The following is a 27,493-nucleotide window of genomic DNA, read 5'->3' on the forward strand; positions in this document are numbered from 1 at the left end:
CTAACATTCATCTGCTTCTGTTTGACTTCTTCCAAACCTAGTACGAGCATCATACAAATCTGTTTCCTTATCTTCATTTGCTCCTTTTAATTGAATGACATCTTGTTTCCTTTAATTGAATAATGTTTGTCAGAGGTTAACACAGTTCATTAAATACTGGGGAAAGTGATAAATATTTGAATAAATCTTACAATTTTAACATTTGAATAATTATTACAAAAACAGATGTAACGGTAGTTAGCAGTGAGAGTTATCTTGTAATATTTTATGTATGTGGATGTCAACTGGTCTCTTAAAATCAGTGAAACAAGAGTAACATTTTACTTGATTTAGTTGTTTGTTACACATGAGAAAAACCTAGGAGAAGTGGTAAATCATTGACAGGTCACAAAAGTGAGTGGATTCTCTGACATTCCAAATCTGAGTTGCAATATTGAGAGTGTGTGTGTTTTCCTCCATTTTTATGCTTGATAGTGTGTGCTTGTTTCCAATGAGACGGTCTTGCTGCACAGGGAGTTATTCCCCAGAATTTTTAACGTGTGGGTGACAAGGTAGTTCTCCAGGGTTAGATGTTTAATACAAAGTAATAGTAAGGGAAATATATTTGCAATTATAGTAAAATGCATTATTTGTAGTATAATTTTCAGGAGAAACATAGCATACCTAATGCTACATTTTTAATACAAATAGAAAAAATAAATTCTAGGCATAACTTCTATTACCATAATGATTTAGCCAGTTTGTTAACACATTGTAATTTCAGGTTCCATAAATATAATGTTGTGCATTGAATTTTACTCCTGTGTATGCAGAATAATTTTTATTATAACTTGATAAAATACATAACAAATATAACATCAGTGTATTTCTTTCTATACAGGGGCTGCATAGATTTTCATTGTACTTAACCAGTCATTTAGATAAAGTGTTTTGAATGTCTGCCTTTCAAAAAATTACTTTTTCACTTTTCTATTGTTTCCTCACTTTTTAAATGAATAAGAGACCGATAATAAATAAACAGTAAATTGCATGTACAGCTCTACTCATTCCTTTCCAATTCTGAATTTTTAGTACAGAAATAAAACAAGTTGTGAATATCAGATAGCTAAAACGTTTCCTCTTATTCAGTTTGGGAACCTGAATATTGCATCAAATTTACAAACAGGATAAGGGTATACAACTAAAATTATGAACACAAGATTGTTATCTCTGGAAATGTAAAAAAAAAAAAAAAAACCCAAAACCCAAAACCAAACAAGGTTTCATCTCTTAGTGCATCATAATTTAACACCTCTGAAATGACATTATAGACACAAAGCTAATATGAAATAATTTAATATTAGATATTACATCTCAGCATTTAAAAAAAAAAAATAAAGGAATATGTAGGACAACTGAGATTTCTGATGGAGCCTGGATTTTAATTCTAGCAGGTGATCATAGTTAACATCCTAAATCAGATTTAGCATGAAGACTAAGATCCACATATGTAAATGATTTTCCACTAAATTTGGATCAAACAAACCACAACCAAGATTAGCTTTCATAGCGATGGAGGTATGGAAGCTTTCTGAATCTGTTTACATGGGCAATTCCAGACTGTTGTACTCAGCATTCTAGAGGAATCAACAAACAAAAAAAAACCACAGAGCCAGGATAGTAGAAAGAATATGAAAATGTTTTGTCTACCACCAGCTTTTAACAATCACTATGTTTCTCAGGTTCACATACCTGTTATCACATTGCCAGCTAAACTTTATACCCTCATATATTTGATGTACACAGTACTTGGACTTAAAAGATACAGTGTTTTTATCATAAACATAGGCACAATGTTTTGAAAATGGCTGTTTGGTATTTCTGCTAGGAACTCCCAAAATTCCCTTATCAAAACCATGAAAAAACAACCTTTGCTGTAATTTCTCTCTCAAAGAGACATTTGAAAGGCTACTCATATTATTATTTTTTTATCCGATTAAGACTCTTCAATATGAATTATTTCACAATCACAGTGTGGAGTATTTAAAATACAGAATGTCAAATATATCTGCACAGGTTTACATACAGGGTCAGATATGTAATCAAATGATGGACCACAAGGAAAGGCTGAATACCAGTGGTGAAACAAGGAACCTTCGGGGTTCAGTGAGCTAAGTAGCAAATTGAAATCTCCTAGCAGCATACAAATTCCTCAGCCACAAATAAAACCACCAGTGAAATGTTTAAAATATTTCTCTTAAAAGAGCTTTTTTCCCATTAATGAAAGCTTGACTCTTTCATATTTAAGTAGTGGACCAAACCAATACCTTCAAAAGGGTTTTTCCTTTACTGAAGTTTGGATTTCCAATAATTCAGAATTTTCATCTTGCTAAAGCCAATCACGGACTCCACCACAGACTGTGATTCTGGGATCTCAGCACCACCCATAAAATTGTACAGGGGCAGGAGGGAACTCTGGGGAAGTTTTACTGAACAGATTCAAATGGAAATGGGAATATATGTATTTAGATTCTAAAACCATTTTCACACACACACACCCTACATGCACATGTATAGTCTTGTATACTGAAATATATGTATTTCAAAGTAAACTGGAAACAAAACATAATACAGAAAGTCTTATCAAAGCTACTATTTGGCTGGAACAGCTATACTGACAGGTGGCACATTTTTTCCTGTGTGTAACCAAGGCAGTCAGGTAGCACACGCAGGTGAAGCCTACAAATACTTGGAACAGAAAAACAGTCTGTCCTGGGGAGGAGTAACCCCAGACACCAGTACAGGTTGGGGGCTGACTGGCTGGAAAGTAGCTCTGCAAAGAAGGACTTGGGAGTCCTGGTTGGCAACAGGCCTGCAATGTGCCCTTGTGGCCAAGAGGGCCAGTGGTGTCCTGGGGTGCATTAGGAACAGTGTGACCAGCAGGTTGAAGGAGGTTCTCCTTCCCCTCTGTTCTGCTGTGGTGAGGCCGCATCTGGAATACTGCGTCCAGTTCTGGGTTCTCCAGTTTAAGAAGGACAAGGAATTACTTGAGGGAGTCCAGCGGTGGGCTAAGAAGATGATTGGGGGTCTGGAGCATCTTTCTTATGATGAAAGACTGAGAGAACTGGGTCTGTTCAGTCTGAAGAAGAGAAGGCTAAGAGGGGATCTTATCAATGTTTATAAATATCTCACGGGTGGGTGTCAAGAGGATGGGACCAGACTCCTTTCAGTGGTGCCCAATGATACGATGAGGAGCAATGGGCAGAGACTGAAGCACAGGAGGTTCCATCTGAATATGAGGAGAAACTTCTTTACTTGGAGGGTGCCCGAGCACTGGAACAGGCTGCCCAGAGAGGTTGTGGAGTCTCCTTCTCTGGAGACACTCAAGACCCTCCTGGACACATTCCTGTGCCATCTGCTGTGGTGAACCTGCTTTAGCAGGTGTGTTAGACTAGATGATCTCCAGAGGTCCCTTCCAACCCCAACCATTCTGTAATTCTGGAAAGGAGCTTGTTCTATTCAGAGAACAGCTGTAACCGCACTGGCAGCGGGCCTGTTCCAAGGAAGCACCCTCAGCTCCAACAGGGAAGATTTGCAGATCCTGGTATAGCTACTCCACTTAACCTTTGTAGGTATAGCAAGATTCCAAAAGAACAAGTAAAGCATGTAAAAAAGGGACTTTGTAAACTCAACCGTAATTAATCCTTAAGAGGAAGGGAGAAGCATGGGAATGACCCCTTTACTCAGAAAACTTTATTCCTTTCCTACAGTAAAAAAAAAATTATGCAGCTAAATTCCCTTTTCATCCTGACAGACCTAAAAAGGTTGTCCACAGTATCTGTCCTTTCCTAAAGAGCATGTCTTATTCATTGTAAACTTCACTTATACATCATTCTGAAAGGCACATAAATCTTTCTTGGTGATTTCACTTCCAGGAGTTGAACACTATTGCTTCTCAGTGTCTACCTTCACTACTTTGCACAGCGGAAGAATTTTCTGTTCCAGTTTGTATATTTTAATAGCAGATAGACCAAATGATTGTACTCACCCTTTGGATTTTGGAGACTTGCATCCTGCTAGCAATTGCTGTTCATCATCTTTATTGAACATGGACGTCACTTCCTTCCAACCCCGGAAACTTGCACCTTGAACCTATGCAGAGAAATAACCATCCTCATAAATGTGAATAACAGACTTTGTGGACAAACCCCTGCTGGTTTGCAGAGGCAGGCAAGCGGTGTCAGGGAACACAGCTCTGCTCCTGGGTGCGCTTCTGCAGGCAGGAGCTGCTGGCCCCACTTTGGTGTCTCATGGTCAGAAGGGAACATAGGCAGCTTAGGGCCTTCAGCAGACAGAGATGCCACCAACAGTCATTGCTCGAAGGGGTCTCAGACAGGACAGCCAGCTGAATTAAGAAACTCTTAAGGCTTAACCTGTTTTGCACCCATTGTTCCTATTTTTAACTCACCAAACTACTCATGGCCCTGCAAGCAAAAAGGGTCAGAGGTTTGGCTCATCGGTGAAACGCAGCGTGTGGCACTGGTGCACCACACACAGTGTGCTCCCCAAATTTACTGCAACTATTAAACATGTAGTATAAATCATTTTTTCAACATTATTAAAGGCTTGGTTCCCTCTCCCCAAAGTGAAAAATATAGGTATTGGTTATTTTTATTCTGATAGCATGCTGAGGGACTTAGGGACTCTAACAGAAATGCTCACATGCATTTCTCTCAAGGTCTTCTAAGAAGGGCAGAGTGACAGTCTATGAGTGTTACTTGATTACATTAAAAAAATACAACAATACATTCTGAAGTATAACAACAATCAAAACAAAATCGTAGTAGTCAACACCAGTGAAGGGTAATTCATCACCTGTTACGATGCTTCATCCTTTCTGCAGAACTTGTCAGTGCAAATCAGTATCAGTTTGTCATTTTGGTTTTAACTCATTACACTTTACAACTGGTACATCCACATAGGCCTTAAAATATGTATGTGAAACAACCACCTACAAATTGAGCACAAACACTAGATAGGAAAATCCTAGTACTGCCAGCTCCTCACCTCTCAGAAACCCATCACCTCTACCATTCACAGCAGTAAACCAGAAACTTTCTTATGACATGTTAGTCACAGCATATTTCCATCTCCTGTTCTCCCCTTCCACTGTATCCTACACCTTCCCTGCCGCCTCAGCTCCTCTGACCCAGAAGACACAGTAGGTCCCTTTTTGGATTAAGAGGAAGGTCTAACCTAGACTTTCCTTCACTTAATTTCACTTTGGCTAGATAAAAATATGGACACAGCTTTGGGCAAAGAGGTGGGGAACTCTGAAGAGCAAGCCCAGAGTGATTACCAGCTTTTGTTCATGGGATATGGACAGATGAGGCACAGAAGAGCCAGGTTCACCACAAGCCAGGCCGCAGCAGCCCACGCCTAATCTTACCATAAACCACAGCATTCCTCATGGCTTCATAAGAAAAGCAACTGCTTCCATAAATATTTTTTCCACTATGAGAATAAAATAAGTACAGATTATAATGAGCAAACTCTCATGTTTAATTTAAACATACACTTTCTATTTTTAATTATGTTAAAAATAAGTAGACATAATTTTTAATTATGTTAAAAATAAGTACCTTCAGCTTTGTATCCCTGTGGCTCACTCACCAAACCCATCTCATAGAACACCGGTACTGTCGATAGTATAAAACAAAACCAGACAAGCTGCAGATGATGCCTTCAAAGAGATGCCTTGCTATACCAAATCCTTGTGTTTAAACTGTCAGCCTCACCAAGCAGTAGTCAACATTTAATATTTCTGTCATGTAAATAACGGTCTAAAACCTCAATTTTAGTCTATAAAGGCCCAATCCTATTATCTGTTTCTGTTGTTCAGTTAAATTCTGTAACAAGTTTAACTGAGGATTTGTTGCTCTGATTTGGCTTCCTCTCACTGCAAAGTACTTCATCCACAGCAAACTTCTAAAATGTAAGAACCTCCAAGAAGTTAATTATTGAAAAAAGTAATCCGTCTAAAGAAAGAAGGAAAAAAAGATAAAAACTCTAGAAAGCACTTGGCTTTTCACATGTTAAAAAAGATCCTTCATCCTCTGTTATCTTACTCCAACTCTACTATTTCAGGCCTTTTGGGGAAGGAAGGAAGGAACCTTTGCTACCATAGGCCAGCCCACAATTAAATGCAGCACATAACAGCTCTTACTGCCTTAAACCTTTAGGCCTTTAAATGGGAAAAAGAGCCAAATCTACCTCAGTGATCTATGTTATAGATAAGCTTGTGTGTCTTCACTGTTGATGTTTTCATCAAGCCATTGCTACATAACTAATCTGCAGATTTAGAAACAAAAAGAGAAAAACACCTTGTTAATGGTTTTCAGATATCAATTTAATACAGCTTCATTTAAATTATAGGTGCCTTTGAAGAACAGCACTGATCAAAGACTATTTGGAGACATGCATTTATACAGAGTTACATTCACTGTAAAAAAGGATATACCTACACACACACCTTCTTTTAATATAGAACATTCATGTCCAGCCACAAGCTTTCCATATTTTTTACTTTGGATATTTTTAAATCTAAGTCCATTAAGCCTGATTCTTATTCACAGATATTTTTAAGAACAATTATTAGAAAAGTTCTGTTCAATGTCAAACAGATAGTGTGTGCAGGTTTCCAGATAAAAAATTACAAACTCTGCACTCTTTCCACCCATCTGTATATCAGTATCTATGTACACACTGAACCATTCCTTCGATATTTCCATGAACAAGCACTCCCACAATGGACCCAGGGCATTTGGTACGTACCTACAAAGGTAATAGCCGTGTAGCAGATTCTAAGTGATTTATTCTTTTCTCAACCAATCCTTAGGGGAAATGTATACTAAACCTTTAAGACATGCTTCCACCAGTTAGTTATTTGATGTTTCTCCAAAAGAAACAATGCGAGGATAGTCTACATAATGGCAGCAACATCCAAGTAGACTGTATTTTGCTAATATGTGATAAAACTCATTGCACAAAGCCTACTGCATATTAATGGCCTAGGCTGAAAGAAACCCCAGAAGTGCAAGAGTAAAACCAGAACCTGGCCTACTACAGCGACGCCTTCTCTGCTACACCTGCCTGCACCAGTGTGGATCTGCTGAAACATCTTTTCACCCAACTGAAAAGGAGCCAACAGCTCACTCTTGATAGTCTTCTCAGTGACAGCGTACTTAAGAATATAAACCTTAGCAAAGGAGGAGGTCAAACTTATTTCCCACTTCCAGAAGCTTTTTTCTAACTACTGAACTGCTTAAGACAACAGTCTCTCTTTTTGATTACAGCTGTCATGTAACTCTGTCAAATACAAGAAAAATCCCCCAAAACAGCCTGCTGTATTTCTGTATTTCTTTTCAATGTCTTTTAAAAATTTTTAACCTACACATGCAGTGTCACCACCTATGCAGGTGGAACAGTTACAACTGTACCTGCTGGTAGGTACAGCTCAGGAAGGAGATCTTTAAGTCACCATTCTCTGAAACCATCGGTCTTGACATGCAGCAGCTGCAAAGCCAAAAAATGTTGGGAACCATCACAAAAAAAGGATTAGACTAATTCAGGCAGCAGGTCTGTAACTGGATACCCTCTATGTAGAGGGATGTACCCTCCAGTATCTCAAAACAATGATTCGTGGTGTTAGCGGAAGAGGCCCTAGAAACCGGCCAAGCTATGCTCTCCCTGAACAGCACTTCCTGGTGCCACAGACAGACTGCGGGACCTGGGAATTTCTTACATTCTTTACAGAGCACATGGAAAAAGACCTAGATCCCAGAACAATTAGCCTCCTTGCAATGGATGTCAAAGGAATGCCAGTAAGTAAAGAAGAGATGAGACTTCGGTGAGCTGACTCCTTACCACTCTGGACGCCTACTTTGTGTAAAAAGATTAAAGTTACGCAAAGTATAAAAATACAGTACTAATACTGTCTTAAAGCATCGAGCCACTTGCAGAAGTTCTGTATTTCATTTTTGTTCTGTGACTGTCTATACAAAACTCAACAAGTACTACTCCTAAGATTTTCAGAAAAGTTTGTATACATAGCTGACGAGCTTGTATTCTCAAACCTTTTAAGTATTTTTCCTTGTGTCAGTGGAAAAATAAATAATTCAACATCCAAAGTTCACAGAATCACACAGCCTTTACAGCTGGACAGGACCCCTGGAGACCATCTAGTCCAACCACACTGCTCAAAGCAGGGTCAGCTTGAGCAGATTGACAAAGATCACACACAGCTGGGTTTTGAGCCTCTCTACAGCTGGAGAATCCACAACCTCTCTGGGCAACCTGTTACAGGGCTTCACTGCCCTCCTGGTGAAAACATTTCTTCTTATGTTTAAATGATACTTCTTCTGTTTCAATTTGTGCCTACTGCCTTTTGCCCATTCAAGGAGCACCACCAAGAAGAGTGATACTCCATCTTCTTCTTTACACCCTCCCTGCTGCTGGTGTACCTGCAGAAACCTTTCTTATTGCTCTTCATTCTCCTCACCAGATTTAACTCTAGGTGGGATTCATGTTTCCTAACGCCATCTCTGCATGCTCAAGGAGCATCTCTGTATTTCCCCCAGGTCACTTGATCCTACTTTCACCTCCTGTATTCTTCCTTTTTATGTTGGAGGTCATTGATGCAGACAGACATGACACCTTTGCTTCTTTCTCTGTTGATGGGATGGATAGGATGAGCTATTTCTGAGCTTGGAGGAGGTGATCTTTGAAAATCAAAACTGATTGATAGCACTAGAATAGAACTAGGTGTACAGTCAAACATCCAGGTTAAAAACTCATAATAATTTAAAAGAAAAAAAAAAATCAAGTGAAATGCCTATAAGGGACTGCTAAGAAAAGAAAACACTATTAAGAAGGACTAGAATTGTAATATCAGATGGTAGGAAGTCAAAACCCTTAGAGGACCAGGCTGGATGCTGCGGTCTGTTTCAAAAATGCCAATGAAAAACAAAGCAGAAACTTTTAAAGATGCCATTTGAGTATTCTGTGAAGCAGGATTACAGCCTGGTCTTATACCAGTTTGACTATGAAAGCACAGAGTATGCCTGTCAAAACAGGCATTAATAAAGGTTCTCCCATATCTTCTATTTTAGACTGTGAAAATCTGTGCAGCACAATGTCCTGTTCAATCACCCAAAAGGATCAGGAAAACAGAAATTACAGATAACGTATTAACCCATCAACTGGTACACTACTGAAAAACCATCATCGTCATGTGTCCCAATAGGCATCTAAAGAGCTCAAGCCCAGAGCACAGATTCTTCCCCTTCAGCAGAGGAAATTCCAGCTTGTGAAGTACTTTCTCCGCCATGAGAAAGCTGCCATTTAATTAGAGTGTTTTCTGAAACTGGGAGTACAAGTAGTCACTTCTAGAACATCATGTAAAGGATGCAGTCTGTATCCCTAGTCAAACTGTCTGATGTTTCCCCCCTCGCTCCCCTCTGCTTTGCCAATGCCTCAGTGCCGGTGCCCATCTGTCAGACAGATTCCCAGAGAGAATTCACACAGGGGGGCAGATCTGGTTTACCAGACACTGATGCTGAAAAGGGTCAACCCAGTCCATTGCCTACTCACATTTATGCTGCTTTCCAAACACTGCAGGTTTGTATCTGTGGGATGCTGTGGAAAAACAGTTCAACCCAAAGAAGGGCAATGAAGCCAGTGAAGGGTCCGGAGCACAAGTCCTATGAGAAGCAGCTGAGGGAACTGGGGCTGTTTAGCCTGGAGAAAAGGAGGCTGAGAGGAGATGTGATCGCTCTCTACAACTACGTGAAAGGAGGTTGTGGCAAGGTAGGTGTTGGTCTCTTCTCCCAGGTAACAAGTGATAGGACAAAAGGAAATCGCCTCAAGTTGTGCCAGTGAAGGTTCATATTGGATATTAGGAAAAATGTCTTCACGGAAAGGGTTGTCAGGCATTGGAACAGGCTGCCCAGGGAAGTGGTTGAGTCACCATCCCTGGAGGTGTTTAAAACACACACAGATGAGGTTCTTGGGGAAATGGTTTAGAGGTGGACTTGGCAGTGCTAGATTAATAATTGGACTTGATGATCTTAAAGGTCCTTTCCAAGCAAAACAATTCTATGATTAAGCCAGCAGAAATCTAACTAATTCATTTTTTTGCATTCTTTTGAGTTTGTGGTAAGAATCAGCTCATTAAAAGTCAGACAGTCACCAAAGCATGTGGACACTAGGGGCAACAGCACCTCTTCTGTAGCAACAGCTACTGTATCAGCACGAGCACCCTCTGGAAGTTGCAGCCATCTATGCACTGTCTTCCATACATACAGCTTTGTGCATATAGTATGCCTTCCCAAACTCACCCCCTAAGCTTCACTCTGTAAACTCAACCTTTATGGTAAGTTTTCTGCTTTGTTACCTGTATTGATTCCAGTGCATCAACTGCACATAAAGTGTATATGTTGACTACAATTCTGCTTTCTTTAGATAAAATGGGGAACTCGTATCTACTGGCAGTTAACTTCATAAAATGCTCCACAAAGGGACAGCGCCTCTTAATTGGAAGTCTCCTACAAAACTGAGAGGTATTATTACCAAAAGTAAATTTAGGTATACCATTCTTCACCACATCAACAAATTCTAATGATTCACGCAACTCAGTTTCCCATACTAGGTAAGCGGGCAAAGCGTTATAAATGAACAATTCAGAGTCTACTGGGAAACAGCAAAGCACCACTAAGAAGAATTTTCAGTTAATTTTACTGCCCAAAGTGACACAGTTCATCATTAGAACTCTACTAGAGGGCAAGAAGGTTAATGAAAAATTAGGCTAAAAGGCAGCAAAACAGAAATAGTAACAGTTTGGTATAAACTAAAGAAGTAGATTTGCTTAAAAGCAAATTTTAAAAGTACATTGCACAAAAAAGTATGTAGATATAGATGAACATATACTAAAGAGGAAGACTCTGTAAATTTAACTGAAAACAGTTAAATCCACCCATCAGATGCATGTGGTTAATATACATGAACACTTCATTATGTGAGGAAAAAAACAGCACAGAATTCAATCAAGTCAATAACAGCAAGGATTTGCCACACCTATATTAAGGGTACAAGACAAACAGTTTTCATCTCAAAGCAAGAAATTTGAGTATGTTCAAGTATTACTCTGGCTCTAAAACGGCACTGCTTTATGAGTGGGTACCAACACTGTCAATATATTCTACTACTATGGCTTTTCTACTCCCCGCCTGCCTGGCCAGCAGGGCTCTGGAGCACAGAAGTGACTCTCTGATGGCTACAGGAAGCCACATGACAAGAGTCTTAGCAACCAAAAAGAGCAATTACAGGGGATTCTTGGCTGTATACCTGCAGTGAGAATCAGCATGTTCAGTGCCTCTGTGTAGTTAAGCAGCTAATCCCTAAAAAGTCGCTGCTCAGCATGTATGAAATGAGATTTCCAGAAATATATATTTTAGCCAAGTCTTAGCAGATCTTTACAAGCATTTTCACAGAGGATTGACAACTGGCAAATCAAAACCCTCCAGCAAAGTAGAGGCACTCCACAGAACACTTGCAGGATTTTTTTTAAATGTAAGCTAAAAGGATGGGTTTTCCTTTCAACCTTGACTGAGAAGAAACAATTGTTTGTTCCACAGCTTCTCTCCCTCCTCCCATGAAAAAAGAGCCCAAAATAAAAAGCTAGATACGAAATTTTCTATATAAGTACCTTACAGTTCAATAAAGTTACAACTAAGTGGTTTTCGATTAAAAAAAAAAAAAAAAAGGCCATCAGCTTTAATTAAAGAGGCATTGTTCCCACATTATAGGAAACGCATTCATAACATGCAAGAACTCAAATAACAGAAAGTAAAAAAAAAAAAAAAACACCCCCCCCCAATTTGTGTTCCAGACAAATGTCAAAGTGTATGGGGTGGGGGGGAGGATTTTTCAACTCATCCAGCTGCTGGTGTGCAGACCAACAGTTACTTTATTCTGTGGCACACATGAGCTGGAACAACAGCATTTATCTCTACTAGAACGTCCCAACATCTCCAATTCTGTTATTAAAATGATTCTTTTGTTTTTCAAAACTGTGTCTCATTTCAAAAGCTGCCCTAATAACTACAGATGAAGCCTCTGCTGTACTTTTAACTCGGAAGCCCAGCACGAGGCGAGATCCCCAGGATGAGCTCTGCAGGGCTGAAAGGCCAAGTGCAGCACAAACATGGGTTCCACATTTCTGCATTTTGCAGAGCACCACTAGAGGGTTCACAGTTCCTCACTTTGAGGCTTTTTATCCAGCTATACTTGCCTTTCAGGAGAGCTGTGAAGAGGGAACTAGAAAAACTGAGCTTTGCAGTTAGCCTGTCCTCACTGCTAAGTGGACAGGTTCCCGGCATGAGCAGAAACTAAGATCATCATCCAGCCTAAATCTCCAGCTCCCACTTTTGCACCTCCAAACCTAGGTCAAAGGCTTTTCCTCTGTGAATGGGCATCAATACTGTCCTAAAACTCAAGTTTTAAGAGAGCATTAGGACCACCTCCCAAAAGGGCAGACATACCCTTCATCCACTGCCCTTTTCGTCAAAAACGTCATTCTTCTTCACCGTACTGCTTCAAAACAGAGACTCTTTAACCCATAACATGTGCATACTGAGAAGACCACACATCTAATTCATCAGCCTTTTATTAACATATTAAAGATTTTGGAACTTCTGGAGTATCACTGTACTGACAGCTGCTAAAATGACAGAACAACCAAATAAAATACAGAAGTGCTTTCAGAAACAACAGTAAAGAAAGGAGAAAGACAAGGTGCTTTTTTGTGAATATATTTTTAAGACAAGGGTGTTTTACCTTAAAACACACAAATACTGTAGCTCAGTGGTTTGCCTGAATACTTTTTGAAGTCAAAACACTTAGCAAGCCTTCCTGAAAGACTAAGGGGCAAAAAAGCTTCAATATAAAGAAATTAATTTTACGGTTCTTTTCCTAAACATTCATCATCTGGCATAAAATAAACAGTAGTTGGTATTTTCCATAAAAAGGAATACATCTCTTCTAAAAAGTAGAAAAAGGTATAGTACAATCTTAATTCTGTTTTCAGTCAAAGTCGTGCTGTATCTGAAGTAGAACAAAAAGAAGTAACAGAGGCAGATGTTCAGTTTATACATATTAATGTAAAGTATTCTATTGCACTAATGAAACTATTTTCAAATGCTTTTCTCTGTACCTATGGAATTTCAAAATAAGCTCTAGCATATCATAACAACTTCCAGTTCTTTCATCTTCTACTAATGTATTTTAAGAACATTAAAAAAAAATTCTTGGACACATATCAAAGTAAAAAAAAATAACTTTTATGCCTATTTTTCTTTTCTGAAAGAGATATGAGATGAAGTCCTTAACCTCTTGTGGTCAGAGAGCCACTCTCCCCTCAGTGCAGGACCCTTTGTTAAGCTTCATCAAGTTCTTCTCTGCCCAGTCCTCCAGCTTGTCCTGGTCTCACCTAATGGTAGCACAGCCTTCTGGTGTGTCAGCCCTTCCTCCCAGTTTGGTATCATCAGCAAATATGCTGAGGGTGCACTCACTCTCTTCATCCAGGTCATTGATGAACAGGTTGAACAGGACTGCACCCAGTACTGACCCCTAGGGAACCCCACTAACTCCAGGTCTCCAACCAGACTCTGCACCATTGATCACAACCCTCTGAGCTCTGCTGTCCAGCCAGTTCTTGACGCATCTCACCGTGCATCATCCCACCCGGACTTCTTGAGCTTGCCTATGAGGATGTTATGGGAGACAATGCTAAAATCCTTGCTGAAGTCAAGGCAGACAACATCCATTGCTCTCCCCTCATCTACCCAGCCAGTCATCGGACCACCATAGGCAGCTAACAGTTGGTCAAACTTTATTTGCCTTTGGTGAACCCATGCTGACTACTCCTGATAATCTTATTTTCCTCCACATGCTTAGAGATGACATCCAGAATGAGCTGTTCCATCACCTTTCCAGGGATGGAGGTGACTGGAGTCTCCAATATAAGCTGACAGGCCTGTAGTTTCCTGGGTCATCCTTCTTGCCCTTTTTGAAGACTGGAGTGACACTGGCTTTCCTCCAGTCCTCAGACACCTCTCCTGTTCTCCATGACCTCCCGAATATGATGGAGAGCAGCTTAGCAATAACATCTGCCACTTCACTCAGCACTCATGGGTGCATCCCATTGAGGTTCATGGATTTGCTGAACTCAAAGACAGACTTCTGCCTACATTCCTTTCCTCTCCATTCATAACAGTAGATTTTGAAAGAAAACCAGAGTACTGACAATGCTAGTGAAGGCAATTCATTAGGGTAGCACTTCGGTCCATCTCTGAATTAAGCTGGTACCTTAGCATGCTCAGGTCCTCCTGTTACTATCAACATTCTCTTCAAGACAGGGCAAGTAAGATCAGTGTCAGGAGCACTTTAGAGGCCAAAGAAAGATATAGAAAGTGGGGCACAGCATACATAGCCTGTGTTTTAATGAGAAAAAAATGACACTTTTTCTTCCTCTACATATAACTCCAAATATAAACAGTCTCCAAGTACAAAACAAGAACAGCTACCTATAACTGAAATTATCCAATTCCAATTCCAAGAAAAAAACAAAATTACAACAGAACCGTTTGTGGAAATTATATTTGAAGTGGCTGTTTCACAGAATCCCCTATGTTTCCTTTGGTCCATTTTTGCTTATGTCAGCCACTTACTGTTTAAAAATCAAATGTATCAACTCTTTCCTTTTTCACTACAGTAAATGCAAAGGAGTTGTTATGCTCTTTGCTCCATAACCTTAATTTTCCATTTAAGGTAACTGCACATGCACATATCCCAAGACTCCCAAAACACACAGTATCTCAGCTCCTACACGTTACCAAGGACCACCTTCACTTTGCTAACAGCATCAGAAAGAGGTGAGAAAGCCAGCATGAGAAGCATTAGGTATTTCCAGTCATGTGGGGGCCCAAATGTATCAGCTTCATTTTGAGAGACCAGCTTCAAATCCCATGCATCTGTTTCTGTTATACTTATTTTTATAAATATATTTTAATAATTATTTGCCTACTAACATTTCCATTTACTTTATAGGCAATACTTTACATTATACAAGGGACAAGGATGGAGTTAGGAGCATTTTTAGAATCAGTACGAAGACCACCACGCTACAGTGCCACAATAACAGTGTGTTGAAATAAAGTGAATTGTACATAGACAGTTTTAATTGTTGTGGCAGAACACAAAGTTGGGAACTCCTATTATGATCCATAATGAGAATATTACTTCCTGTGGATCTTAACAAATTATTTAACTTCTGGATTTCAGTCAGCTGTCTTTAATACAGGAGAATATTATTGTAGAGGGGTAGCCAAAAATGGCAAAGTTAAGATTTGTATAGTACTCTACAATGAAATTCAATTAGTTTTTCTCTTTTTTGTTTTTTCCTTCCCTTTTAAGAGAATCATGGGCAGTGCTTTAAACTGAAATGCCACACACATAACATTTCAGAACTTTCCTTCTTTCTTCTCAACACCCAGCTCCCAAACTTTTGGATGAGGTTACAAAGCCTTAGACTTAACATGATGGCATCTCTGATCGGACACAGGGTAAGAGCTAGAGAATACTTCATCTGATTTGTCCAAATTTTTACCAAAAATTAAAAAACCAAAAACAAACAAACAAACAAAACCACTAACAAAACAAAACAAAAGAACTATAAAAATCTCGGGGGGAAGTATGGTAAGAGGATAACCTATCTCAGACGTCCAGGCTGGCAGAGCTACCAGTTTCAACAACCAACAACATTGTCTCCAGAACAAACAAGACACTGTTACTACCTTCCAAAGAAATAACATCTCACATTTTCAATCTTCCACCTCTCCAAATATCTTAAGAAGGATAATAAAAACATGAAAGTGCATGAACAGACTTCATGCTCTACTACAGAGCAAAGATGGCAGCGTGAAGGCATCCAGTCTCTAGCAAGGCAGAGCACAAGGAAGCAAGAGCACAAAGCAGCTGTCACAGCTTGAGCTTTTAGAGAAAAACTGAGAGATGCAACAAGCACCTTATGTGGCTAGGAAGTCATCATAATAAAATGTGAACACCCTTGTTTATAAAAGATGTAATTCACACTAAATAGTAGACAAAAAAATGGTATTTATTTGCTTCTTTAAAAGTGTGACAACTAGGACTGTCTCTGTGGACATACAACATGCTGCCTCACAAAGGATGAGAGAGCAGTTTGGAGTAACTATGCTCAGGCAGCTGAGGCTTATGGTAAGACGACAACAGAAAGTTAAAAGATATGAAATACAAAGATTAAAAATATACGAAACCCTCAGGAAAGCAACTGGTGAGAATCCAATAACTAAAATAATACTTTATTTTTTGGAGTGGAAGACCTTATGACTCTTTGCAGGTACCTGAAAGGAGGTTGCAGTGAGGTAGGTGTCAGTCTGTTCTCCGAAGTAACAAGTGATAAGAAGAAAAGCCTCAAGTTGTGCCAAGGGAGGTTTAGATTGGATATTAGGAAAAAATTCTTCACTGAAAGGGTTGTCAGTCACTGGAGCAGGCTGCCCCGTGATGTGCTTGAATCGCCGTCCCTGGAGGTATTTAAAAGACATATAGATGTGGTGCTTAGGGGCATGGTTTGGTGGTGGACTTGACAGCGTTAACAGTTGGACTCAATGATCTTAAAAGTCTTTTCCAATCTAAATGATTCTATGATTCTAAGTATCCATAGTATCCTTTTAAGATACAATGCCTAAAAGGAGACTCAGACAACTGTGGTGTGCTTGTGATGTCCATCCATACATCTCATGTGCTCACAGCAAGTCTTGATCAAAACTGGCCAGTAGATTTGAATTCAACAGTCTCAAAGACAATAGATTTTGAAACATTTTGTAGAAAATGCACTGCAGGGAAAGCAGAGAGCAGCTGAGTGATGCCCCACAGCAGGGAGAGAGCGCAGGAGGAGCCTGTGTGGGGTCCAGAGGCACCCACGGCCACAGCGCAGGAGGGACCTGCGCACTGTGGAGAAGGGATGGGTCAGGTATTTAAAAACAGTGACAGAGGGAAAGAGGAGCCAGAGGGAGGCAGGGGACCAGTGGCACCACTGGGGAGAGGTGAGGACAAAAGATGAGAAGTCATATACAACCTGTCCTCACTTGTTGCTCACAGAATAAGTTGTGTTTTTTTGGTGATACACATTAGTACACACTCTTCTGATACACATTCTCTACTTTTGTTACCATTCAGAGATCAGGGAGCCTAAAATTTGGCATTGTTTCAAATTTTCTTTAGGGACAATCTACTGTACAGCTACATGTAAAGAGTGAAGATGAGCTTTTGTTATCATGCAGCATAACACATACTGACACTGAACACACATTATTTCAGTGTATTTTAATCTAGGCAGTTTATAATTACAACAATTCATTTTTTACTTTAATATAAAATAAAAACGCAGCCCACACGACAGTATTTAGTAACTAATAGGTGACTAAATGCTAGCACTAGTGGGAAACACTGATCAGCAACTTGAGTAGCCTTCCAGTTCTGGCAGGGGAAGGCTGGTATGTGCAGTGTGTTTTCATAAGGAAACAAGTGCCCTTTTGTTGGACATATTGCAAGCCATAAGGTACTCTAGGGATTAATTCAACTAGCACACAAACCTTTTTGTACAGAGATCAAAACTGTAATCTACTTCCCTCAGCTTCCTTTGTGGTAAAGTAATTAATTAGTCTCTTTAGATCATTCACTTTCATAATTCAGGCCAAGATGAGAAACACTGGACATCAAAGAGTTAAGACAAATAATAGCATCATCTCACCCTGCATGCCCTTCTTTTGCTCTAATACATAAAACGGTATATTATCGATTTTCTCTACCCAGTTGTGAGACCTTCCTATCATACATACACAAGCTGTCAAAGCTGAGCACACATAAAAGTAAACAAGCTATTATTAAAATAGTAGCTCCTTTTGGTACAAATTCTTGCCCTTCTGCTGACCTGCTACATCCCCTCTGCCTATCAACACATCTCATCAAGGACTAAGAGTAATTTAAAGTCTAGGTTATCATGCCTGTAAGTGCAAATTAGATTATGAAGCACAAACGTATAATTTAAGTGGGAAAAAAACAAACCAAACCAAACCAAAACAACCACCACCTCAAGAGATACACTCCAGGGTAGAATTTAACAAAATTTCCAATATTCCACAAGCTCCACTAAATAATTTAGTGATAGTAGAGTGGAAGGTTAAAAAAAGTGTTTAAAAAAATCACTCAGGAAATCACAAACCTGAAGGTTGACCTCTGAAGTTGGAAAGATTCCCAAAACACTGATTACAAACCAAACAGTTGAACAACTATGTATACACAGCCTGACCAGAGACAGCACAGATTTGGAAGAGGTCACACTGCCAGATCACCATCTTAAAATACAGCTGGCAAAAGAAACCCCTTCCTTGGGTTCGAGCTGGATCCATTTGATGCCATTATATCAAATGAAACAAACAAGACTAAAGCAGATTATTAATGCAAAAGTCGCTCTGCTTACCTCATGTTAGAACTGAATCAAAAACAATGCAAAATGCACTCAAGCATGGGTAAGATGAAAGTTATCAGTGGAAGATCAGTGGCACTGAGCCTCATTTTCTTTGCTGCACCTATAATATACATCTGGAACATACACCTTTGCTGCACTATAATATGCACCTGGAAAAATTCAGTGTGTGGGTATATGCCCTCTGAGTCATGAAATTGAGGCAACAGTGATCAAATGTAAACAAGCACCCAAACAACTATACTGCTTTCAACATATTCTTTTAACATAGCTGAAAAATAAAGCTGAACTGTAACCAAAAACTCACACAAAACTGAACATGCCCTTTAAGGAAAAACAAGGTTTGCAATTTTAACAAATAAAGTGATGCATTACTCAGTCATACCCAGCTTTCTCCTGGGACACGGGGCTGTGTGTTCAGCAGACAGAACTCCCATGCTGAACCCTGACTTGCCTCCACTTCTTTCTGGCAGAGGGAGCCTAGACTGAGATCAAGATCATTTCATCAGTCTTGTCCATGTTTCATCTACTGCTATGTGTCAACCTTCTATTTGCATATCCCTAAAGCAAGAGAGTGAACCAAACTAGCCATGTGGGCAGGTGGTGCAAATTGGAAGTTTCCTATTAATATCAACAATGAAAAATATTAACCCTACTATTTCTGAAGTCTATTCATTCTCAAGAGTAATTCAGTATTTTAAACTAATTTTTCTCTTCTATAAAAAATACTTTTCCACTCCAGATTGCTCACTACACTTAGAAAAACATCTACATTATGACAATAAACCATTTTAAATCCACTGCAATTAAGCACTGACAGTGAATCCTATAATGAAAGTTTCCTCTGCCAATCTTTGGCAAAACTGAAAATACTTTGTCCATAAAGAAAAGGAAAATGTAAATATATAAGTATGTTAAAGAATTATACTTTCATCTTGAGATATATTTAGTAGACAACACTAATCTTGAAACATACTTCTAAAACATAACTCATCAGACCATTTCTAAAAGAACTTATTTCACTCCACTGACTTTAACAAATCCAGGTGACTATTTCAGATACAGCAGCCAACCCATCCAATGCATTTAAAAACGCTTCCATCTTCCAGGCCCCATCTTTTGTAACCACTTATTATTCACCAGACTGACTGGAAGATGAAAAAGAGTTTTCCTACATTTTCACTTTTCAAATTATTATTAATACTGAAGGAACCAAAATTAGGATGATGCTCTTTCCTTTATCATGCACAGCTGTCAAAAACTTGTTTAGCATTTTCACAAACTCTGTTTCATTCAGCCACTTCAGTTATTGCTTTACATTCCTTTATATTTTAAAATAGAATATCTAAATTACTTCCATATTCCTACTGTCAATTGATATAAATGGTCAAACTTGCTGAAGAAGATTCATTTCAGAATGTTAAGTATTTACATAGGAATACTTTTGTAGTTCTGCATTTTATTGCTGTTACAAAGAGAAACATCAGACACCAGATTCTTATGCTTTCTGTTTTTACCTCAATCTATGAGGTTATTCTATTAATTGTTCACGTTATTGCGCATCTCCGTAGTAAGTTGCTATACTGCGTATTACTCAGACTTTGTCTCTCTGAAATATTTTTGGAAGAATGTTATTAAACACCTTAAAAATATTTTTTAAAAGCTCAGCTCATTAAGAATTTAGTTTTGCCCAATTTATAATATTTCAAATGTGCTTCAAGAAATGGAAACAGCTGTATTAAGATCAAAATATCATCAGTGTCGAAGCTGCAACAAAGAAAGTAAAATAATGGATTTGACTTCAATTTCTGCAACAATTCAAATATTCCAGTGAAGTTTTCAATTTTCATGAAATTTCTGACTGAAAATCTTCGTACTTGAAGTTCATGTTTGCTTTTTCTGATCTAGAAAACAAACCTATGGATGCTAATTCAAAAGACAGTAGCTGACATACATTTTTTATTCAGTCATGGCATTTGCAATTAATTTACATATCTTTAAAAAAGCTCTTGCATGAATAATGGCAATATTTTCATAGTATAGTTTCTGCAAAACAGGTTGAACACAATATTTTGGGTTACAGTGTTCACCAGCACATGCGCTGCTTCCTTTTGACACGCGGCTTTTATCAGCACTCACAGTGATCACACACACCTGTCCTGGAGCTCCTCACAAAAAAGCAGCAGCAAAACTTGTTGGAAATGTACCTCTGATGATGACAAAAATGAAAGATTGTCTACCTGATAAAATGTTCAGTAATTTTTAATAGCTCTACTTACATTACGGATGCCCTCATGCAATCTGGCAAATAGTTTCTATAACAGTTTACATTAAAAAATATAAATTTGTTTTACCAGTAAATAATTAAATGGATTAAAACAATGAATCTTTCTCAAAAAGCATTATATTTTAATTTGTATATTAATGGTAGCAAATCCATCACTGCTAAGAGCGTATGGCTCCGGAAACCTTGCAAAGCCCCATGAAGATAGAATGAATAGGTTAGGGAAAGCAGATCTCAAGCAATGATGTGGAGGAGAAGATGGTTTTGCAGATCAGTGAAAAGGGATAAATCTGTGTGAGGCTGAAGGGGAGGCAGACAAGACTGTGGACATACCCTGGTGACTGGAGCCAGTAAAGCAGAACTGGCTCGAGGTATGATACAAGTGATAAAAACGGCAAATAGAGAAGAGGAAGGGGGCATATTAAGAAAACCTAAGAAAAACCTTGAAAGCAAAGACAGAGATTTAAATGTAAATGTCCTGAAACAAAGGGAAGACAGCTGAAGAAACGGAAACCAAAGGATGAGAAGGACTTAAACGTTATGCCATAAGCAACAACAGTAATAACAGCAATGGGATTTGCGGGGACTAGGGCATGGGGAAATAAGACATAGGTATTAGAAGCTGCAGAGGAAGTAATCACCATCAGGATGGGAAGTGAGGGTCTGCACAAGAATTTCAGCTGTCTAGACAGAAAGAAAAATAATAATAAATTTAAAAAATAAATAAAAAAAAAAAAGCAGACCTGGACTTTATAGGGGAAACAGCAGTAAAGTATTGGACACAAATTCTCTCTTGAACAATAGATAAAAACCACTGACAACCTTCAGCTTATAAACTTGACTGGAATAAAAAAAATAGATACTCATGTCTACAGTAGTAGACCAACCAAACAATATGTGTTTTGTGGGCCTTCTGAGTCAGAGTTAACCAACGAAGAGACTCTAAGAGGGGAGAAGCAGATCTGATCTGGGTTAAGTGGGTAAAGATGACAGTATAAATCAGAAAGTGAAGCAGCTCAGAAATGCAAGGGATTAAAAACAAGAAAGCTTAAAGCCCTCAAAGACACCATCAGCTCCGCAGAGCTCCAAGAAGACTGTGAGAAGGAAACAGGACCTGCTCAAGAAGCTGCTGAAAGACGAATGTGACAAGGAGGAAAAGCAAGAAAGGCAGGTTGAGGAAGGGCTCGGGAAAGTCTTCACTGTCAGTCTCACCATCTAATGTTCAAGAATGATGACAGAATACAGGTGGTGGATTTTAGCCAGGAAAATGTCACTGAAATGTCACAAGAATAACTCTGATGAAAGCAAAAAAAGCAGGCTAGCAGAGAGGAGAAGGTATGAAGGAATTGTATGAGTACTGCGGGCAAAGCCTGAGACACGCTGGAATGGCCAGAACATGAAGGAATGGCATTAGCTGGATTAACATTGACTGCTTTATTTTTTAATTAAAAAATACCCTTATTCAATGTATTAGTAGAACATAAGAAATGCTGCTCAGCTCCCACCCATTCCTGCAGGGCCTGTCTGAGTTCAACTCATTCCAAGATGAAAGTTGGTATTAAAATTTCACCAGAGACTTAAACATCTTTATTAAAATAGATAACTAAAATTCTGTGTAGCCAACTTTAAAACATCCAGGAAGCAAGTCTAAACAAAATTCAGCATAAAACATGTTTTTGCACATATTCTCTTTGAACATAACAAAAAAAACACAATCAGGGAGAACAAATCAAAGCTAAGGATCTGAAATATTTTTACATTAAAGGTAAAGTTGCAGCAGATAATATAGGTCAATCTGACACCCATCCACTCCTCAACTATATAGATGTGTTTTAAAGTCAAGCACCATTTTATGTCAGAGTTACATGCGATATTGATACAGCACTGACATCTCTGAGGACTGCTTAATGATAAGAGGCTTGAATCAAGGAGAGCTTTGCACGCTGCTGAAGAGTTGCCTTCCAGAAGTCAAAACCCAACATTTTTCCCTTTCCAAAAATATAACTACAGTTCAAAACATAATGACTATGTTACAAACTGAATGCAAGTTTGGTATGCATCAGGGCAAATTTCTAGCATATTTTGAGAGACACACAAAAAGCATAATAATTTCATTTTATACATGTGTTAAGTTGCCTTCATGTATTAATTGTAACTTTAGCCAACAAAGCCTCTTCACTGCATAAATTTAAAATAGTTATGCTTCAAAGTGCAAATTAAAATTAACTTCTAAGATTCAGTCTAAAACTGTCTGGTCAAAAAAAAATACAATAATTCACACATTTATTTACACAAGTCCTGTTTCAAAATCTACTTGTCTTTCTTATCTCAGGAAACACCTTACTATTTTAAATACATGTTAACAATTCAAAGTACTTGAATGTATGCAGAAACTTTTGCTAAGAAGTGGCCAGAGGCCAACAATTCCCTCCCATTGCAATTTTCATGTTCTGAAATTTGTTTTTGTTCTCCATTGGAACAAAATCAAACTGTTCTGTATTCCACAAAACCAGAACTGTCAAAACTTCTCTTTTTAGATCAAACTAAGCCTTACTATTTAAGAACAAAAAACTTCTACAAGTTCAAATGTCTGTTTGAGTAAGCCCAGATCAGGCTTCCATATCTAAATAGGATGATAAAAATTTCGGTAGAGTAACAAAGGTTTTTTGGTTTTTTGTTTGTTTTCAAAACTTATAGTAGTCTAATTCTTTGTTGCTGTCTGCTACTGCAATATCCTAATTGTTAGGTTGCATGGTGAGAACTCCGTCACTCTTTCTCAGCTTTGAAGAAACAACATACAGCACCAAGATTTCATTACACTGGAACACTTTCAACCTGGTCTGTTTTAATGACACAGATGTGCCTACCAATTTCCTTTCTTTGAAGTAAGAAGTTTCAGCATTATTTATAGCATGAATGGTAGAAGCTTAAGGATTTTTCTTCCCCCTTGCGCATTAAAACTGAAAATACAGACAAAAGAGAGTTGTTGGGGAAAACAACATATCAAAAATCAAAGTCAAAATATGATGACTACAGTTCATTTTTTACCAAATGACATTTCAGAAAAGAACATAAAGGAAATGAAATCTAACAGTAAACTTCTCCATGAAATCTAGTGCTGGACTTTCTTAAAAAGCACTCAAATTATCTAGATTTTGGCCCTCAAGACAGAAAATTAGGAAAGTCCTGGATTATCTTGGTCTTTATGAGGCAGTCCCTCATTCACAGCTTAAGCAGGCAGTACCATGACAACTTAAACAGAGGCTGAGGAAGAACAAGACTTTTTTCATGCATAGTTGAAGTACTAAGAGAACTGCCTCCATAACTCCTCCAAGCTCTGGTGGTGCTACTGCCCTCCAAAGTCAGGGGCTTGGGTGCTGCAGGTCAGGACACAGCAGTAGTGAAGTGCAGGTCATTGCCAAATTGCTCTACACATTACTGGATTTCACTCCCTTGCAATCCTATTATTTGGAACAGAAGCAGGTTCTGATGAAACATCAAAAATGTCAAAGATTACCAGCAAGGCCCTTGAACCCAATCAGCGATAACAAGCTGAACAAGTGCATTTGGTTACCTCACACTTTCTCCTTGACACCTGTCTAAGCCATGTTATAGAAATACTGTACCTATGGCTGACCTAGAAGCTTCCTCAAATAACTACATTAAATGTTTTTGGAAGGTTGGGGACTTTTTTCACCAATTGTCAAATCTTCTTGATTTTAAGAGGCAAACAGCTAATAGCTTATCGCCTTCACTCCAGTTTCTGTGCCAAGCTACACTACAGCCTTGCTAACTTTTTTGAACCCTTTATCTTCCACAATATTTCATTTAGTGCCTTAGAATAATTTATTTTTCCCCTACCACCTACAATACCAAAACCACATCTTTTATTCCATTGCCACTGGTAACAGACATCATGGGAGCTGGAAAGTGATTTTCTTAAAATTTATGAAAATGGCAAACCATTTGCACCAGAAATCATTGTTATCACCCTTATAACTTGAGACTAATGAAACTGAAGCCCGGGACAATAAAGACGATCAGGACACAAAAAAGCAAATAAACAAACAAACAAAAACGACCTCTGTTGTTGAAGTAGAGGATAAAATAATGGGAGAATTGTCAGGACAGAAGTCTGAAGAATCATCTTCTGACGGGGAAGCTAAGGTCAGGAGCCTCAGTGGGGGTTTAGAGCATCTGAAGTAGAGAAGACAAGCAGTGGATAGTCAATGGGATTTACTGGAAGTTTTTGGTGAGCTTTGGTGTTCAAGGAGGGTTTCAGGAGGTAAGCAAGTCTAGGAGGGCTGTGGATAGCACATGCCAGCAGCTTAGTGAAAACAGTGGAGGTTTCCAAGCACCTGAGGATACGAATTGTAGGAGGGAGAGGTTAGATGTTGTATTAGAGGTTGTGGGAGACACTTCGGGTCATCTCCAACCCACAATCCCCCTACGTCCCCTGAGTGGGCTCTCCAAAATGAGAAAATCCTGTTCATCCATATGCATCTTCACAGCTGCTGTCAAACAAGTAGCAAGGGCCAGGGCTCTCTGTTCATGTGCAGGGCAAAGCACAAGGCAAGGCTGAACTGGGAAGCAGACTGGTGATTTCAGCTACTGGAAGATGGAGGGAATAACTGCTGCAACTGGGAGAAGCTGCTCTTCAGCAGTAGCCATACATGTTGTCAGTCCATAGCACCTGTCAAACAGAAACTCAAGGAGAAGGTAGGCTATCCAGATCCACTCCAGCTCTTCCATCAAGGCAGGCAAGACAGCTATAGGGTGGGAAGTTTGGTGGGTTTTTGTACCTTCTTTTGAATACAAACCTCACCAGTTTGCTGCCCTGGGCAACTGCTTGCTTTAGATACCCATGTCTCCTGCAACCTCGCATTCAACATCTAAAGATACTCTGTGGCAACAGATCGGTTCAGCAACAAAGCAATACTGGCTAGTGTACCACGCTTCTGAGCTGGATTGGTGCCTAATTGTTATCAAGTTTTGGCAAGCAAGTCAACAAACATTCTTTTAGTTGCTTCGCCTGATACTCATCTGATACCCTTCCTTTCAGGTTGTATTTCTTAGGCAACCGGTACTTTGAGGAGGTCACTGCTGGTATTTAACTTATCATTTAACAATGAAAGCTTTCAAATAAGATTGCGGCTATTTCAAGATAGCCAACTACCATTACTGTAACTACAGAAAAAACAATCCTGCCAAAACGACAGCGCTCTACACAAACGCGCACACATCTGCAAATGAAGATCATGTTCTTACAAATCACCGTTTAATGTATTGTGCTTAACAGAGGGGTTACAATGCCCCTGCCTAGGGCTGGGAGAGAAAGTACCCTGCGGTATGAAGCCACTGGAATGAAGGACAGCAAGTCCCAGCAATGCCGGAGGCCGGCTGCTGGAAGAAAAGAGAGGAGGACAGACCAGTCAGCACCCCCAAAAAACGGGTGACAGTTGCACGCCCCGCGCAAACACCCCCTTTTCCGACCACAGTCCGGTTTTCGGCACATCTCGGGGTGGGAAAAGTGATTACTCATGCCGCCGGAGAGGAGCAGGGTGCGGGGCCGAGCCGCACGACCCCTCCCCGGCCCCGCGGGGCTCCCCCGCCGGGCTCCGCGCTCCTACCTGGGGGGCCGCGAAGGCGGCGGCGGCGCAGGCGGCGGGCGGCGGGCCGCGGGGGCGCGTCTCCTCCTCCTCGGGCGAGTCGTCCAGCAGAACTTTGCTGCTCTTGTTGAGCTTCCACATGGCGGGCGCAGGGGTGGTGGCTCCCGCCTCTCTTCGTCCCGGCAGCGATGGGGCCGAGTCGGGAGCGGGCGCTGCCTCCGCAGCCCCGGCCGGGGCGGCTCGGCTGGGCACGGCTTGGCTCGGCGCGGCGGGGCTGTCACCCCGCCGGGGGCTCCCGGAGCGGGAGGGAGGAGCGGTGCCTGGCGCTGCTGGGAGCCCGCCCCCCGCCACCGCCTCGCCCGCCGGCCTGCTGGCGGCCCCGGCCCGCCGAGCCGCTGACCCGGCCCCGCCGCCCCGCCTGGCGGCTGCGGGGAGCCGGCGGGGAGGGAGGGCCCTCCGGCGGCAAGGCGGGCAGGGGGCGGGGGCGACACCTCCCGCCGCGCCGCTCCTCACCTGCCACCTCTCCCCGCCGGAGCCGTGGCCCGCAGCCGCCGCGCCGCCGCTGCCATGTTTGCGGGGGCGGGGGCGCGGGGCCGGGGTGCTTTCCCGTCACCACGGCAACCGGCGCGGCGCCGGCCGCTCTCTGACAGCGCCGGACCCGGGGACGGGGGTCGGCACCCCCGGGCGGGGATGAGCCCCCACAGCCTCCTGCGGGCACAGGAGGGGCCCTCGGGGACAAGACCCCGCCGAGGGCCCGCGCAGGTGCCTCAGAAGAGGGGCCGGCCGGTGCTGAGGAGCGTGCGGATGGCGCTGCCCGCGCAGCGGTGACCACAAAATGTGCGTCTGGGCAACGCGAGGCACTTTGAGGCAGGGTCGGACCGTGGTGCTGGGGGTAATGGCACCCAGACGGTGCCACACACGGCCCTGACACCACCTCGGAGGGTCCAGGTGTACCCGCCGGCCCCTCGCCCCCACCAT

The 27,493-nt window shown here is 40.6% G+C and overlaps 1 protein-coding gene across 1 annotated transcript; it reads right to left on the reverse strand.

Annotated features, from left to right (window-relative positions):
• LOC139828985 (uncharacterized) lies at window positions 1–27,493 on the reverse strand. Its single transcript, XM_071814137.1, has 4 exons — window positions 27,174–27,493; window positions 26,537–27,116; window positions 4,028–4,131; window positions 1–109 (listed from the first exon to the last, which is right to left on the reverse strand). Exons 1-4 carry the CDS (start codon window positions 27,491–27,493, stop codon window positions 1–3), a joined length of 1,113 nt encoding a protein of 370 aa, XP_071670238.1.

The sequence above is a fragment of the Patagioenas fasciata genome, chromosome 12 (assembly GCF_037038585.1).
Source record: "Patagioenas fasciata isolate bPatFas1 chromosome 12, bPatFas1.hap1, whole genome shotgun sequence".
NCBI classification, from domain to species: Eukaryota; Metazoa; Chordata; class Aves; order Columbiformes; family Columbidae; genus Patagioenas; species Patagioenas fasciata.

Bases quoted from the DNA above. Each gene is read 5' to 3' on its own strand.
- LOC139828985 (XM_071814137.1), bottom strand. From the start codon at position 27,493: ATGGTGGGGGCGAGGGGCCGGCGGGTACACCTGGACCCTCCGAGGTGG. The intron at 27,117-27,173 runs GTCCGGCGCTGT...GTGACGGGAAAG, and splicing joins GTGCCGACCCCCGTCCCCGG to CACCCCGGCCCCGCGCCCCC. The intron at 4,132-26,536 runs GTAGGAGCGCGG...TTCTCTGCATAG, and splicing joins CCGCCTTCGCGGCCCCCCAG to GTTCAAGGTGCAAGTTTCCG.